Source organism: Pleuronectes platessa, chromosome 22 (genome assembly GCF_947347685.1).
Source record: "Pleuronectes platessa chromosome 22, fPlePla1.1, whole genome shotgun sequence".
NCBI lineage: Eukaryota > Metazoa > Chordata > Actinopteri > Pleuronectiformes > Pleuronectidae > Pleuronectes > Pleuronectes platessa.
In genome coordinates, this window is record NC_070647.1 from 16,419,345 (window position 1) to 16,436,205 (window position 16,861).

The 16,861-nt window shown below is 44.0% G+C and overlaps 2 protein-coding genes across 2 annotated transcripts; both read right to left on the bottom strand.

Annotated features, from left to right (window-relative positions):
* Positions 1-8,083: 8,083 nt before the first annotated feature.
* myf5 (myogenic factor 5) lies at positions 8,084-9,901 on the bottom strand. Its single transcript, XM_053415047.1, has 3 exons — positions 9,446-9,901; positions 8,432-8,504; positions 8,084-8,274 (listed from the first exon to the last, which is right to left on the bottom strand). The coding sequence occupies exons 1-3, from the start codon at positions 9,899-9,901 to the stop codon at positions 8,084-8,086; spliced, it is 720 nt and encodes a 239-aa protein (XP_053271022.1).
* A 5,162-nt stretch (positions 9,902-15,063) lies between these two features.
* Positions 15,064-16,232, bottom strand: myf6 (myogenic factor 6). Its single transcript, XM_053415019.1, has 3 exons — positions 15,666-16,232; positions 15,251-15,347; positions 15,064-15,167 (listed from the first exon to the last, which is right to left on the bottom strand). Exons 1-3 carry the CDS (start codon positions 16,230-16,232, stop codon positions 15,064-15,066), a joined length of 768 nt encoding a protein of 255 aa, XP_053270994.1.
* Positions 16,233-16,861: the final 629 nt, after the last annotated feature.

The following is a 16,861-nucleotide window of genomic DNA, read 5'->3' on the forward strand; positions in this document are numbered from 1 at the left end:
AGGACTCACACGTTATAAAACCAAATCAGAGGAGACAGTGGGTGCTCATGTTCACATGCAGTTCTACCTTTTTATCATTTCCCTTGTGAGAACGTGTGCTCCGCCTCAGGCTGGAAACCAGCTGACAGAAAATCCTGGAGCAGAATTATTATCATCACCAGGAAAACTTCTAATCTCCTGCATTTCCTCCAAGATTCACAAATTCAAATGCTCCACATCATTAATTATGGAGCATGTTATGACTTTGCTTTGCAAGTGTGTAATTATAAATAGTGTTAACTCGAGTTTTCAGTCGCTGAAGCCGGGGAACATAGATGGAGATAAGGGAAGTGGAAGCACGTCTGTGAGCTCGTGTTTTGTTACTGGAGAGTTTACATCCCAGTATGAAGCCTGAAACCTCACTGGTATATTTAGCAACCTGCAGCAGCTGGTAACCTCTGAGAAAACATCAGCGCCTCGGCTTTGTTCTGCCAGGGATTCTGTTGTACGGACGATAAATTATTAAACCCCAAAACTGATTACATCTGCGGCCGGTGCTTCGCAGGTATGAGGATAAGTAGATGCAGCCCGCGGGGTCGATTCCTGGAGGCTGCAGCCGAACAGATCCTCTCCACACACCTGCCCCAGACGGCTTTTACACGTTAGACTCCAGATTTAGACCAAAGCTCTGAGCTGCCACTCAGACAACAAGCAGCTCTTCAGGCCACGGAGTGAAATCACATCATGCTACGCCTAATTCTTCCCAGATTTATCGAATTATTACGTCTCCCTGACGTGTGTGGAGGCGGGCGAGTGTCCAAGTTCTCCCTGGCACCGCCCGTCTGATGCTAAATCCCCCCCAAGCATCTCTCTTGTCTTGCACTTGGCACCGAGCGGCTTTGGAAGGTATTTGGGAGCTTGTAACTGTGTGTTGTGGTGGAGCCACAGACAGGGAGCCGAGCAGGGATCGGGTTTTATCAACGCCGACACACCGATCGCAGAGATTTGCTTTGGCAGCAGAGAGTATTAAGGTTTTCTCTCGCTGTCTCTGTCTCTGTCTTTTCCTCTCTCTCTCTCTCTCACACACACACACACACACACACACACACGCAAGCTGCTTCTCATCGTCAAATAACATGAGAGAGATTTTTAAAATGACTTTAATATAGCCTGGTTACATATGTGGGCTGGAATGATGCATATGGCTCAGCGTCAGATATTAATAAAAATAGTATGAGTGAAATACACAATGAGATATGTGCTAATACAACAATGACTACTAATAATTATAATATTAATATGTACAAATAATAAAAGATACATGGAATCTCTCTTTAAGGCACATTTTTGCTTCTCTCAAGAATTCATCCTCAATTGTTTGTTATTGTTTAACTTCAATGCTTCATTTTCAACCAGTAAAGAACCTTATTAGTTTATTTTGAAAAGTGCTATATGAATATAATGTAATAAATAGATAAACCTCTATTATTCATTAGACTTTAACCATAGCTGAGGTCACAGCTGTTGTAACGTCAGCGAGCAGAAATGATCGATTCACAACTTCATCATCATTATCAGAAGAAGAAGAACAGAATCACTCTAAGTTTGTTTCTCTTTTTTTATCTCTTCTGCCCGCAGGTTGTTCCAAAAGAAGAAGAAGGAGTGAACGGAGGGGCGGTGGGGGGGGGGGGGGGGGGGGGGGGGGGCGGAAAGGTGAATCTCAGAGACCATCTGTTTGTGTTGAAGATCCCAAAGGAAAAGCCTCCGAGGAAAAACGAACAAGTGAAAGACTCTTTTACTTCCTCTCTCTCTCTCTCTCTCTCTCTCTCTCTCTCTCTCTCTCTCTCTCTCTCTCTCTCTCTCTCTCCGGCTTCCACCGATAACCGAGTAAGAAGCCGCGTCCTGGCCCCGGTGCTTCGAGGGGGGGCGAGCACCGAAACATCGTCCGGTTTAACTTTGTATTTTCCTTTTATAAGTTGTTTCCCCCCCCCGATCCGGTCGTGGCTCTGAAACTGAAACCCCCTCTGTTCCTCTCTCGTGTTTGTCGGGTTTGTTTACTTTCTGATCGCTGACAGACCGTCTCTCCTCCTCGATATCATTTGTACAGTGGATGTTTCTATTGATTCTTCAATCGGTGCTTGTGTCTCTGTACGAATGACCATTGATTATTGATTCCTCGGTTTCTTTGTCCTGTTTTGGATGAACCTGAACTTTTTCTACCTTCCGAACTGTAGCAAGAAAACGTTGATTTCTTTTGTTTTGTTTTTTTGTAATCTGCTAGATTTAGCAATAACAGAGATTCTTCAGTTTCACATTTCAACCCTGATTTCAGTCGCCTCATTGGTGCAGACAGTAGATACAGAAGCTGGGTCTCAATTCAGGGGCTCCTTCAAACGCGTCCTTTCCAAATCCCAGAGAAACGAAGGTGGATCCTTCTCGGGCCCAACGTATCCCAGCATGCATTGCACTTGGGTTATAAAGACTTTAATGGCGCCGGCGAAGCAAAGAGACGTCCGCTGCTTCAACTCAACCGTGCAGCTAACGGTTCACATTTTAAAAAATCAAGGGGCATTCGAACGTTAACAGCAATAAGGGGGCGGGACCCAGAGCGTCTCATTGTGGTTCGACCGCCTCGTTCCGAGAGACGCAGCTGAATTGAGACAGAGTTAAAAAATAAAACAAGTGAACTGGGTCTTATGCACCGAACGGCAGCTTCTGAGTCCAAATCTGTGCCATTTAAAGAGATTACCGATGTACAGGTGGCATAACATGTGCAATAAATATTATTATTATTTCATTAGTTACTCCCAGATGAGATTTATCCAGAAAAAGAACAAATATATGTCTGATCAGAAATATTATCCACGTCCTTCAAACTGAATCAGCAGTTGTTTCATTAGGATTAAGTGAAAATTATGTTTATTTTTTTTCAGATGCTTCTATTCTATAGTTTATGAGATGAGAGATTTTAAACACAAAGTTTTATCGCTTCCTTTAGAATATTACGTGTTTAGATTATTATTATTATTATTATTAGTTGTGTAACAGCACATTCGGTAGTTTCTGTTCTGACAATCACAGCGAGTCGAACCTTCTTCTTCTCTTTTTACTCGTCTGTTCCTGTAAAGAAAATCTGTTTCTCTACCAAAAAGCTCCAGAGTCTGTGTTTACTCCTCCGTGGTCTCCATCTTTGGTGCTAAGTTCTCCTTCTGACTTCACCTTTCTGTTGATGTCTGTGCTTCTCACACGGTCTCGTGTTTTCTTTCTTTTCTTTTCTGAGACGTTCACTCACTCTCTCACTTCTTCTTCTCTCTTTTGTTTAGCCCCCCCCCCCCCCCCCCATCATGCAGACTTTACACCCTGAGGCTGTTTCCTCTTCATCACGAATCCAAAAACACTAAGCACATCATTTCTGGCCCAGGGGACTTTCCTGTTTTTCTCCTCCTAGCAGAGTGAAAAGCTGCAGATTATTTCTTTGGTATCATGGATTTATTGATCTAATGTTAAGGATCCATTCGACACTTTCCATAAATAACCTGTTAGCGTTAAAGTCGTTCGACGCTAAAAGCTGTTTTTCGTGTTCAGTGACTTTAACTCTTTGGTTTTATGGGAAATTCTAAAGTTTTTTGTTCAAGCAGAACATCTGAATACGACAGATCCCTTTTTGTATCTTTCAATCACAGGTACTTTTCTTAATTGACTTGCATTTTTGAAGCTGATGGTCCTGTACTTAACGTAAAGACAAAGAAAAAAAAAAAGACAACAAAACTGTTGATATGCAATTGTTATACATACTATATTTGTATAAATAAATCTATGTGCTTGTGTACAGTGAACATGTGTCAGTGCTTCCTTTGAACCAGAGGTGAATACTTATTCACGAAGACGAAGGCAGAAAAATTACAAAAGTACATATTTGCAAAGTTTTTTTTTAATTTACATGTTTTAAACTATGGCTCAAGAGGTAAAGCCACTCACCAGAAGGTCGGCGGTTCGATCCCTGTCCCCCCAAGTTCTGACCGCAATAACACTGAAACTCAAATTGCCCCTGACAGCTGTGCCGACGTTGTTTGAGTGACACATAAATAAAAACCATTAAGACCGTGCACCTATGACCCCGGGTTTGACCATTAATCCAGTAAAACATTTACTAGAGGGAAATAATGTTACTACCTTTCATGACAAATAAATCATTTAGACCGCTTCCATTTTTCTTCTATATTTCTACCATAAAAGAGCGAGACGATGATGTGATGGATGGTTTGGCCTCGGTGGAGGAATGAGATCAGAAAGATGAAGGAAGAGCTTCGTGCCTACTGACTGGCCACTTTATCACAATATCACAGCCTGCTAACAATGACCTCTGTTTATGGGTGTTAGTATCAATGAATTATTTCATAAAGATCTCTGCATCATTTGTTGAGACATGCCCCCAAATCTGCATCAAACTCTTCCCTGACCCACATCGCCTCCTTCCACTAAGTTCAATAGTTTTTAAGCTAAATAAAAAACAAAGAAATACTGATGAGAACAGAGGTAATAAATATATAAATTACAGCAAAGGCAAAGACCACGTTTAAATTTAGTTGACATTATTATTTTTCTCACAATAACAGTGAGTCACTAATGATCCTCTTCAGCCTCCGAAGGTCACATGATTAAAACTCCTCAGTGACCGTTTGTCAGCTCAGAACAAACTAATCACTGAAACTAATCACGAGACTCTTTTTAACACTCACCTCTGATAGGAGTTGTTTTTCCTCAGCAGCAGCCTTTTGTACCCGGCTGCAGTAAAACGTCTCCCTCTGATCACCTCTGGATGAGCAGAGGCTGACGTGACAAACCTGAGGAGGGAAGGTGACGTGGCCTCAGGCGACAGATCCCTCACCGGGGTTTTAATCAGGGCCGAATGTGACACCTCCGCCAGGATCAGGAGCTGGAACTGTTCATCCTTCACTCTGACAAAAGGCAAAAAGCTCTGATTCCTTCAACCTGAGGCACAGAGGAAGAAATAATACAAATGTTCCAATTTGTTTTCTTTGAGCAGGAGCTGAAAGGGCGGCGAGGAAACAGGGTTCACACCTCTGATGATGAGGTCTCTTTTAATTCAGCCTGAACAAAAACAAAGTTATTCTCCTTGTGATGTTTAAATTTGGATAACAGTTTAAAAAACATATACAGTAAGAAACTGGGCTATTCATAATCTTTAATTTAATCTCTCACATCTGATATGAAGACTTTAAATATACTTTGTAGGTTTATCTGCTCAGGAAAAGACAATATTTCTTAAATTCCCCAGTGTGCTGATCAATAAAGTTTTATCTTATCTTATCTTATCTTTAAATATTCATTTATAATTATATTAAATACAGTTGTCAGGTTTATCTGCGGGAGGAGACTATATTTTTTACTATATCCAGTTATTATTATATTAAATATATTTTGTAGGTTTATCAGTTTGGAAAGAGACAACATTTCATGATTTATTAAACTATAAGACTTTCACATGATGGAAGGATTCAAATGTAAAATCAGATCTAGATTCTTACAAATTGTACATTTAACAGTTTTATCTTAAATTTGTCCCTGAGCGAGACGCTGGAGCTTTTTACACGACGGCAGCAAAACAAATATCTGACTCCACTCAAAGAATCTGCTGATTTCATGGACTTGTTCAGGATTGACTGAGGTTTAGTTCCACCTGGTTTTATCTCATGTTCCTGCAGCGTCTCGCTCCGTCAGCTCCTCCACATCACTTGTGTTGCCTCAGGCCTCAGTCGACTCTCCACAGAGTTACACTCAGTGCTCTCCTCCACTCTGAGAACACTGGTGAATCTCTGTATCTTCAATAGTTCTCTTATGATACTAGTGATGGTTTAAAGAGTCAGAAACAGAAGATACGTCTCAGGGGTGAGATGATTCAAGTCCAAACATGGAGGCTCAAGGTGACCAGTTAGGAGATAATGTGGGAAACGGAAGAAACACCTCTTCCTTGTGGTTTAAACTGGTACTACAGTAGTGGCTGAGCTGGGCCTCTGACTCCAGGCTGTCACAGAGTTGATCTATAAAAGATGTCCACTCAATTTCCAGATTCAAATGCAGCAAATATAAAGGTGCAATAGCCACATTTTAATATTTTATTTTATTTTACCTTTAACTCTCCGTCTGGTTTGTGTCGACTCAGCGAGTCCAGAATGAATCACAACCAGAAAAATGTTGTATTCGTGTTCTCAATGAGTATGTTTTTATATTATTTATGTATTAATCTATTATTATTATTATTATTATTAATATACATATTATTTATGTTAGTAGTAGTATTATTGTAAATGCAATTGAAAACATAGGATTTTAGAAACATTCAGATTTAGGGACTAATGCCGACTAAAGAAATCCATGATAGAAACAAAATCAATAAAAGAAAGTTAAGATACAAAATAAATGTCAATTTTGTTTACAAATAATGCTTAATAGGTGGATTTCAAATTTCATGTTTTAATAATATCTATATTCTCAGCGCCTCTTTGATTCTTGGGAAGTAGTTTCACCAAATGTTTTGATTCCGCTTAAACCAGCTCAAAGGAGAAGTCCCTGTTTAACTAAGTATTAACTTTCCCTCTGAACTATGAAATACCATAAAATAGAAATATCTAAGTGAAGTACAAGTATTAGTTACTTCTGAGTATTTCAGCGGCAGTAGGAAAAGGGTCAACAATCATGTGAAGAGCACAGAATAATAAGAAAAACAGAGGAAATGTATATTTTAAAACATTTTCATGAGATATAATAACACTATATCGAAAAGGAGACGTTATTGTCATTACAGCACATCAGAGGAAGTGTAGCAGAGCAGAGGAAGTTAATGTGACTCCGGGAAACATAACCATAAAAACAATAACCGTTAAAGAAACATTTTCTCTGCATGTGTTGGGATTTAAATAAAAATAAAATATTGCCTCTCAACAGAAAAGGCATCTGAACGACATCATGATCAAAGAAAGTACGACACACGTGTTTCTCCCCCCCCCCCCCCCCCCCCCAACTGGTCCCTCACCGTCACACTCTAAGTACAATTAGAGGCCATTTGTTCTCAGCTCCAGTGCTGATGGTGTAATCAGTGTGTTAATGATGACTCACATTTGGCTGCAGAGAACAAACAGGTACCCCCCCCCCCCCCCCCCCCTTAGACACACACTCTCACAATGCAGGGCTGCACACAGAAGAGAGATTCACACAAAGTGGATTTTTCATTTGGAAACTCGCTGCAGCATTTACAGATTTTTGCAAACGATTGTAATTTTCTCTGCTGTGGTGCAGAAAAATATATTATTGAGACAAAATGCCTTTTCATCGCTGCAATGACTCAGCAAGCTGCATGAGTGATTGATTTTATATGATTAATGTTATCAGGTGATCAGTTTCTAATGTGATCTCCACACCTTATCAGCTGCATGGGGACGATCCAGAGTGTCCACGATGAGAAGTTTAGTCATTTGCATTGATTATTATGCAAATGCGCAGGAATCGTTAAACTTTAAAGATTAATGAAGCTCGCATTAAGCTGTAACTATAATTAATCACAGTTATAATGATGTTTTGACCATTAGATGATGTGTTATTTTCGTTTGTGAAGCTCATTTTGATGAATGGAGGTTGTTAGGGTTCTTTAAAACAAAGGAAATTGCTTGGTCACATGGTTTTGGTATCTTGAACAATAAATTGTTCCTTATTTTAGCTTCTAATTTAAAGGGATAATTAATGAGATGCAGCAGCGACATAGGGAACAAGAAGAAGAAGACAAAAAGCTCAGATCTTAATACATAACAGTGAAAGATTTAATGTTCACAATATGAAAAGTAAGAAACACTGCATAAATACCACTTAATGTTGGGAATAATGCAACATCACATTAACTGCCATTATTAAATATGTCTCACTGGGTATAACGGTATAGAATAAATGGGAATTTACATTATTTACAGTCTCATGTACAATATAAAAGCTTCTGTGCCAGGTCCTCCACTGCCGCTCCTTCACATTCTCATGGCGTTTGTCTGTTTTGGTGACGGCACACAGCGACGGCCTGTGGTGACGTGTCCATATTTCACAGGACGTGGTAAACCGGCCTGGACCCGGGGCTCTCCGGCGTGCAGGGCTGCGAGTCGGTGCTGCCGGGGGAGAAGGTGGGCATGTCCCTCAGGGCGGGGGGGCCGCAGCTCGACTCCACGGCGGAGAGGCGGTCCACGATGCTGGAGAGACACTGGAGACTGGAGGCTCCGGCGGCTTTATCGCATTCTGAGAAGACGAAGGCAGAGTTTGGATCAGTACAAGGATTTTTTCAAAAGTTGATTTTTTGTATTTTTTCTTAAATCCAGGCAACGTGCCCAATAAAGCCATCAAACATGCATTTTTCTAAAACACAGCATTCCTATCAGGCTGCAGAAACTCTTACCGTTCTTTGCATACGAGTAGCCGCTGCTGTAGTTTGCATTCAACTGGTGCCACAAGGGACTGTTGCCGTCGGCCTGTACAAGCAAATGAGAAGAAATGTGAGAAAATGAGAAATGCACCCTTGAATCCTTGCAAGTAAAAAGTTACACAGACAGATTTGAAGTGTCGTGGTTGCATAAACATTCATGAGACTGGAAGAGGCGGGAAAGGAAAGTGCAAAAAACACCAAACAACCAGTCCCCTTCACGATTATCACTGACAGGCTAATAAATCCTGAATTCCAAAGTTATGGGCTTCTTCATTTCACGTACACCTTAAAGCCAAAGTGGCAGCGTTGCACCCCCTTCCCCTTCCTTCCCTCCCCCCCCCCGAATGGGCTCCGAGCGTGGCGAATCGATTGTATCAGTGGAAGCAACACCAGTTTGTGCAAGATGACACTTTCTCCCAGTAAATCTGCAGAAAATCCTGGCAGCGGCGGAGAACCTGCAGTCAGGATGGAATGCAGAAAAGCACCCTCTTTTTCCTGCCGGACTTCGGCACGGTGGATTTGGCTCAGTTTATGAGGGCTATAAAGTGTCCGGTTGTGGGAAAGCTATTACTCCATCCAGTATTAACTGATGCACGGTCACCTTCAGTCGGCCACTGAGGGAAAACTAACTCGATCTGAGCCGTGGTGATAAGCATCAGAGCTCAGAGCAACGTGTAGTAACGACAGAATAGATGTTTGTTTTGAGGAATAATGGGAGATTAGGTAATTTAAGGTCTTTGGGCAAAACCAACATATTTGATTGATGGTTTTTTTTGGACTGTAAATCCAGGTTTTACTTTGAAATGAAAAACTCTACATGGTCAAAAGCAACAGAGTAAAATACCCTAACCCAACAAAAAAGGTCTTTTGGGATAAAGACGAAATCCTGTCCCACATGCAGTTGGTCTCTTTTCCCTGATGGACATGTTTTGGGGTTTGCAGCCACAACAAGGCTCAACCAGATGTTTGTTGGATGAAGGGTCTTACCATGCCGTCAGAGCAGCTGGACAGTGGACTCCCAGGCTCCGAGCCGCTCCCTCCAGGCAGAGCGTAGTAGTTTTCCACCTGCTCTTGTAGCAGCTCCTGCAGGCTCTCGATGTAGTGGATGGCGTTGCGCAGGATCTCCACCTTGGGCAGGCGCTGGCTGGGGTTCGCCGAGGTGCAGCGGCGCAGCGCCTCGAAAGCGTGGTTGACCTTCTTCAGCCGCCGGCGCTCTCGCATGGTGGCGGCCCGCCTGCGGTCCGTGAAGCTGGACTTTCGCTTGCAGGCCTTGCAGGCCCACTGGAGGCAGTGTCCCGGCTGGTGAGGCGAGGCTCCGGGGACCCTGACGTGCTCGTCCTCATCGGAGCCGGTGAGCTCCATGCCGGGGCCGAAGTCCAGGCTGTCGGGAGAGGAGGCACATGCTCTGTCGTAGTAGACCTGGGATGGTGAGAAGACGTCCATGGCTTGTTGAAGAAAGGAGTTTGAATGGATGGAGTGATGGGCGCAGAGGAAGGAAGGAGGAGTGGGGTGAGAGAGAGGAGACCTCTGAGTGATATGAGGGGTCTGTTGCCCCGGGGCCCCCCTTATATGCCCCCAGGCCACAGCCAAGGGCCCACATTGGCCGGATCTAATTACCATGGCCCATTGGCCCAGCCAGAAGGCAGGCTGGGGTTAGCTCAACTCCCTCCCTGCCCCATCCCAAAGCGCTGCCTCTCACCCCCCAGTACCCTGCAGAGTTTCCCACATCTGCAGTTACTGGTGTTTTCCCACTCATCACCACCCTCTCCTCCCAGCAGCCCTCGTCCTGCAGGGCCACGGTGAACACAACGCATGGGAATGTCTCAGGACATTCGCAGCTTCAAACACTACAAGACCTTTTCTGTAACAGTCATAATAAGTGCTTCATTTCTTTGCCTGATTTATCTGTAACCGGCCTGAGGGCGTCGCGTCAGGGGCCGACGGTGGAAGTGCCAATTTGCCATGAAGACATAAATATTAAAGAGTGTGTTTTGTTTGGTCAAACAGTGCAGACAAGAGGGGGGCCGCTCACAGTGAGCATGAGGGGCAATTTTAACGGTGGAGACAACAGCGTTGCAGATGCAGCCCAGCTGCAAGGGAAGGTGTAACATTTCAAGCCCAGTGAATTCACATTGCAGCGGCAAGGACACCCCCCCCCCCCCCCCACCCACTCAAACACCTCCAGCTCGTCGCTGAAGGTGCTGCGTGAATGAGGCCATCCTTGTTTGCCAAAGCTCATTAAAACAGCAATTACACAACCGACACCGCCGCGCAATCCCCTTCCAGCGATTCCCCTCCGACGGCCAAATTCTAACCATTAAATGTTATTGACACAAGTCGAGTGCTTCAATGCAAACAGATGGTCGTTACAGTCGTTTTGATTCAGGTGGGGGTCTGTGTGGTAGACGTTTAGAGGAATTTAATGCTGTTTAAATACACTGCAGGAATCTCAATGTGTCTTATTTGTACCTTTTAACTATCTATCTGTCTATCTGTCTATCTATCTATATATCTTCACATCTAAGAGTTATATGATAACCGAGAGAATCAAGGCCATTTACAGGAAGTACATATACAAGAAAATGTTACTTAAGTAAAAGCAACTTTGATCAGTTGTGTATTTTTTTTTTTTTTTACAGTGCACATCAAATTGAGTGCTTTCTACTCTCTTCGCTGTGTTAGTGGAGTTGATCTCCTACAGCAGGACACAGGCTGTCAGACAGTTTGAAGGGGGGGGGGTGATTGTGTTGCTGACAGCTTCCAAGGATACAATGCGGATATTTCTCACAATGTGTCAAAACGTTTGGCGACCCACCCACCCCCCCCTCATCTCTCTGTGCGCACCTAAGAAAACACGCGTCTACCTGCTGCCCCTGAATTGCTCTCGCAGTTTGGATTAGCGCACAGCTGAGGAACACATCGCTGCGGGATCAAAGGCTGTTTAGTGGCTGAGAAACACCCGCGATGAGGCTCCGCTGTTTGCGTTTACATGGAGCGGCACTTTACGCACAGGGCTCCAGGGCGAGCATGTGATCCGTGCCGTGCCGAGCAGTGCCGCGTGGGTCTCCTGGGAACCGGGCGAGTTTGCTTTGGTGTTGTTCTCAAGGGTCAGAGACGGAGTTAAGTGAAGGGCAGGAGGTGACTCTTTAATGTCCGAGTCCCGCACGTCTGAAAACCTTAATTCTTCCAAAGTGCCTCGTGCTTTGACCCAACGCGCTGCTTGTTTAAATGCAACGCCAGGTTCCTGACAGGGGCACGATTCATCACGTGCACTCCTGCAGAACAGAGTCCTACAAATAACCCATTGGCACTAACGTGAATTTTTATTTTTTATTCTGTTTTTGCAAGATTTAGCAGCTAAAATACGACTTTTTAAAAGCATAACTTCACTTTACAAAGGCTCACTTTGTGTTAAATTAGCATGTGGACACATAAAGTTCATAAAAACAGGATTAGTGTTGTTTTCTCCTTTGGTGATTTATAAGTTGTCTTTTATGTTATGAGCAAAATAATAAATATATAAAATCTCTAATTTCTTCGGGGGTATTTTCCTCCAAGTCCAATTCCCAATCCCCCAAAGTGAAACCAGAAAAAAGAGCATTTTGAGTGGCAACAGCATTTGTTTGGCACGGAGCAGAGAGAGGCCTGCTCGGCTCTGAATCCTTATTCTTAGGAAGGCGTCTGGATAAACCGGAGCGTCCAGCAGCCCCCCGCCTGTAGCAGCTCGCCTTTCATCAGCTCTGACGTTTTTTCTTTTTAAACCACTGCCTTCACAGCCAAATGAGAATTATATGGTGCCATCACTAACACCAAAATCCCCGTAAAAGTTAGACAGGAGAGAGTCAGGGCTCGGAGAGGGAGTTCATGCTCGCAGGCCCGATGGTGTGAAGCCCCGGCTTTTGCAGCTCATACAACTTTTAACACCAGCTCATAACCTAAGGAAACCTTTATATTTCAAACAAAGAATACGCACCAGCTCTAAACCACACAGACTTTTTGTTTTAAAGACAAATTATGATGGTTTGTTGTTGGGTCCATTCCTGGTAATAATGGCCAGTAATCACCAGAAACAGAGAGGGAACTGGCGGCTGCACTGTGGAGCTGCAAATGAACAGTGTGATCCGAGTGAGTGAGTGAGTGAGGGAGAGAGGGAGAGAGGGAGAGAGCAGGGGCCCATTAAAGTCACATTACTGTTTGGAGATATCATGTTTCTGCAGAAAACAGGATATTTGGTCAAAGATGTGAATAGTTGTGTTGAAAGGAGCCAAATAACAGCCCTGGGATCAGTTTGTGTTTTTCAGCTTTTTATTCTGCTGCAGTGAGGAAGACGCACTTACACAACTTAATCAAATTAAAGTTGACAACAATGTAAAAGTATAGAAAAAGATTAAATCCTTCATTCAAGTTTTTACATAAAACTCCAGAAGTACTACTTCAGTATCTAGACTAGTACTTAGACTAGTACTTTTTTATTATTGTCCAATTTCGAGAGTTGTGTTATTGTGTAGTTTGTCTATTTGTGTTGCCAAGTTGCCTGTGCAGCATTTTAAATTAGTAAAGGAGGAGCTGACTTTAACTACTTTATATGAAAGTTTTATCTGGAATAGAAAACAGAGACTATTAAACACAGTTAATTAGTTAAAGTATAAGAGAAATAAATATAGAGGAATAGATGCATATTAAAGATTTACTAATAATGTTATGAGTGGTAGTTTGGACGCCTCCATGAATCACAACAGAGATGCAATTGACATATTTCAGAGGGACGTGGTTCGAGCCACGAAAGTTAAAAACAAACAAAACATTCAACTTAATCAGCGAGTGGACAAATACAAGTAAATGAGTTTAATAAAAAAGGCAATAAATGTAAAAATCAAACCCTAAAATTAACAATTCAGAGATCCAGGGAATTAGCAAGTATCAAATGTTATTAAAACATCTCCAAAACTGAGATACATTTCAACTTCAAGTGGTTTGAACTCGTTCCCTTGTTCTTTCCTTTGAAGTAGAAAAATACAAGTAGAAACAATAGTTCTTTTAAAGTTTTATCCAAAGAAATGAAGTGCGTCATATTTTGTTCTTGTTGAGGTTTTTAGCTTCTGATAAACCTTATAAATGTGTGCGTCACATGTTAATGTGTGTGTGTGCGTTTGTGAATGTGTGTCTGTATATGTGTGTGTGCAGGCCTGAGAGATGAGGCCAACTCCCAGAGGTCAGCAGGGCTCTGTGTCATCCACAGAGATCTGAGGGAGAGTCCATCACACCCCAACATCGTAGACAAACGCCCCCCCCCCACCCCAACCCCAACCCCCAGCCTGCCTCTCATGTCAACACACCACAACAAGACCCCATGGATCTCCGTGCCGTTAGCGTCCTGTCACACATTTTCATTCCGCGGACGCTCTGCCGCGCAATGACGACAAAGCTGGTCGACGATGAAGCAAGACCCCGATGGCTCAAATAACCTTATCATGCCGCCGGGCTTTGCACTCGTGCCTGCCGCCCGCAACTTTCCATGTCCCCCAACATGTGATAGGAGCAGGAGAGCGGGGGGGTGGGGTGGGGTAGGAGGGGGGGGGGGGGGGGCTCGCCGTGTGTTTGCAGTGGACTCGAGTTACTGTTGTGGGATCAGATCTGCTGGAACAAAGAGGGGCAGCCCGGCGTCAAACTATTCCGGGGCAGTTCAGACTGATTTTATGGGGCCTTTAATGGCCGTGAGTGTTGGGGGAACTGGACCCGGACCTGGACCTGGACCTGGAGGCCGAGCATCACAACGTCTTCACACAAGAACAGCGTCCCCCTGAATAAAAGCGTCTCTGTCCACAGGAGCGTTCTTTGGCTCAGTACCAGTTTTAATCTCCAACCGTTTTTTAAAGGATTTGCGAGAACAATAGCTCGTCTCCAACACGTGTTGCGTCATTGTAAAAATGTATTTTAACTGCACAACAGCTGTGAGCAAAGCAAACAGGGTCAGCGACGCTTGTAATTGATTCTCCATGTCACGTTCGACACTGGTAACTGAGGATATTGTTGGCAAAGCACCGAAGGCGACGTCGTGACTATAAAGATCCAATCAGCAGCCGGCTGTGAGGGCGTCGACATCGTTTTCCAAACATCTCAGTTCTCAGACCGAAACGCAGCCCTGGAGTTTTCAAACTTTACGTATTAGCAGCTCTAAAACTCAGGAGTAGTGTGGACGGAAGACTTATCCATAGAAGAGGAGAAATGAAAACGTGGTCGTGTGGATGTCGCCTGAATCTGTGAGTTGGATGAAAATGCACTTTTCTACATGCCCCTGAAAAAATGAGGATAATAGTCGATTGCTGAAATGGAAAAAGTTTATTTTCACGATCAGTTATGTACAAATACTTAAATACAATATTAATTTTTCAGCCTTTTAATACAAAATAAATTAATCTAAAACGTCTTATTCTTATAAAATATGTACAAAGTTGTTGCTCCTGCTGAAAAAATCAAAGGCTCCGTCACAAACAGGAGGCAGAATGGCCGACTCGTGGAAACGATAATGGAAGGTTTTAAAATTTGAAATATGGTCGTCTGGGCTAAAGGTCAGCGGCGGGGGGGGGGGGGGGGGGGGCGAGGCCTCAGTTCTCCAGGACGCTGGAGCTGATCTTCTCGTCGTGGGAGATGCTGTCCACGATGGAGGACAGATGCAGGAGGCTGGAGGAACCCGAGGACCCACCGGTTCCTTGAACACAAAACAAACTGACCTCTAGTCCCCACTTGACCGCTGAGTTTCCTGTCGCTCGTAAAGAAGAAACACAGCTTTACCTTCTCTCAGGGCTGTCATTGCCGCGGCGGTGGAATGGTCAGCAGAGGTCAGCCAGGGCTCAGAGGACTTTTTCCAGAGGTAGGGCTGACCGGCGGCCTGAGCAGGAACACACAAGTCACACGTCATCACACGTGTTCTCATGCATGCACAGATCCCTTCTTCAAGATCACAGGGGGAATATGCATAGCAGGGATTTCATTATTGAATATCCTGCTGTTAAAACCCTGCTGGAATGAGAAAACCACAGAGACACTGGGAGATAACCACATCAGAAAACCATAACAGGCTCCACAGACAATATTCCAGCTGGGAGGGTTCATTATTAAATCATCTTAATGTTCCTATAAAACCATCTGAATATCACAAGTTATACTAAGGGGGGGGGGGGGGGGGGGGGGGACTTTATGAGCTTACACTGTGTTCTTTAGAGTTAAGTGTTGATCCGTGTTGGGGTTTCTCCTCCTGCTCGTCCAGCGTCTGCAGCAGCTCCTGGAGCCGCTCGATGTAGCTGATGGCGCTGCGTAAAATCTCCACCTTGGGCAGCCGCTGGTTGGGGTTGGACACGGTCTTCCTCTTCAGCGCCTCGAAGGCCTCGTTGATCTTCTTCAGCCTCCTCCTCTCCCGCAGCGTGGCCGCCTTGCGCCGGTCCGGGGGCGCGGACCGCCTCTTGCAGACCTTGCAGGCCCACATGAGGCACTGGCCCTCGCAGTGCGCGCGGAGCCCCGGCGGCGCGAGGACGTGTTCCTCCTCGCTGCTCTCCCCCCCGGTCTCGGACGGAATATTATGGTCCTGGCCCGGGGACAGCGGGCTGTCGTCCCCGTTGTACAAGGGGGACACCCCCGCGATGTCCAGGTGCTGCAGTGGTCCATGATCCCCCTCCTCCAAATAACGCAAATCACTGAAAAGATAAGTGTTGGTCTCAAAAAGGTCCATCATATTGTTGCGCCCCTCTCCCTTGTTGTGACAGTGGGACTGTGGCATTTAAATAGAGCAGCAGGGACACAAGTCACCAGGCTTATATATAGAATGTGAAACTCTATCCAACGGTTTGGCTGCCACGCTGCATCAAGCATCTTCCTTTTCAATGGCTCCTCACTACCCACTGACTTGGTGTGTATGGGAAATAAAGATGTGCATTAAGGCCTCGAGAGGTATGGAAGTGTCACCTCGGGTTTCACGACAGGTGCTTTAGATATGTCTGCATAAAGTCCAGCACATAAACAGTCCCGGTCCACTGTCAACAGGAAAACACAGAGCCCAGATCAGATCAGATCAGAGAAAAAGCACTTGTTACAGCAGCAGATAGTCAAATGTAATAGAATGCAAAGTATATTACAGAGAATATGTAAATAATATAAACCCTTCACTATTGAAATATTGTTTGTATCGAAATGTACTTGAGTTAAGTTCAGTGACACAGGACGTGAACAGGATTTGTACATTATAGTATAAGTAAATGTTGAAATAAATGTAATGTATTGACTGTTTTAAGTATATAGGCAGGTGTGGTACACAGTATGAGTTTAAAAATGTGCTTTCCATATATATATATATATATGTATGCACTTAAATGGGTATAAATTCACTTTTGTATACTAAATACCAGTATA

Coding starts and splice junctions, on each gene's coding strand:
- myf5 (XM_053415047.1), bottom strand. CDS start 9,901: ATGGACGTCTTCTCACCATCCCAGGTCTACTACGACAGAGCATGTGCC. Junction 8,505..9,445: donor CCAGCTGCTCTGACGGCATG/GTAAGACCCTTC, acceptor TTGCTTGTACAG/GCCGACGGCAACAGTCCCTT. Junction 8,275..8,431: donor CTACTCGTATGCAAAGAACG/GTAAGAGTTTCT, acceptor TCGTCTTCTCAG/AATGCGATAAAGCCGCCGGA.
- myf6 (XM_053415019.1), bottom strand. CDS start 16,232: ATGCCACAGTCCCACTGTCACAACAAGGGAGAGGGGCGCAACAATATG. Junction 15,348..15,665: donor TTAACTCTAAAGAACACAGT/GTAAGCTCATAA, acceptor GTTCCTGCTCAG/GCCGCCGGTCAGCCCTACCT. Junction 15,168..15,250: donor AATGACAGCCCTGAGAGAAG/GTAAAGCTGTGT, acceptor TTTGTGTTCAAG/GAACCGGTGGGTCCTCGGGT.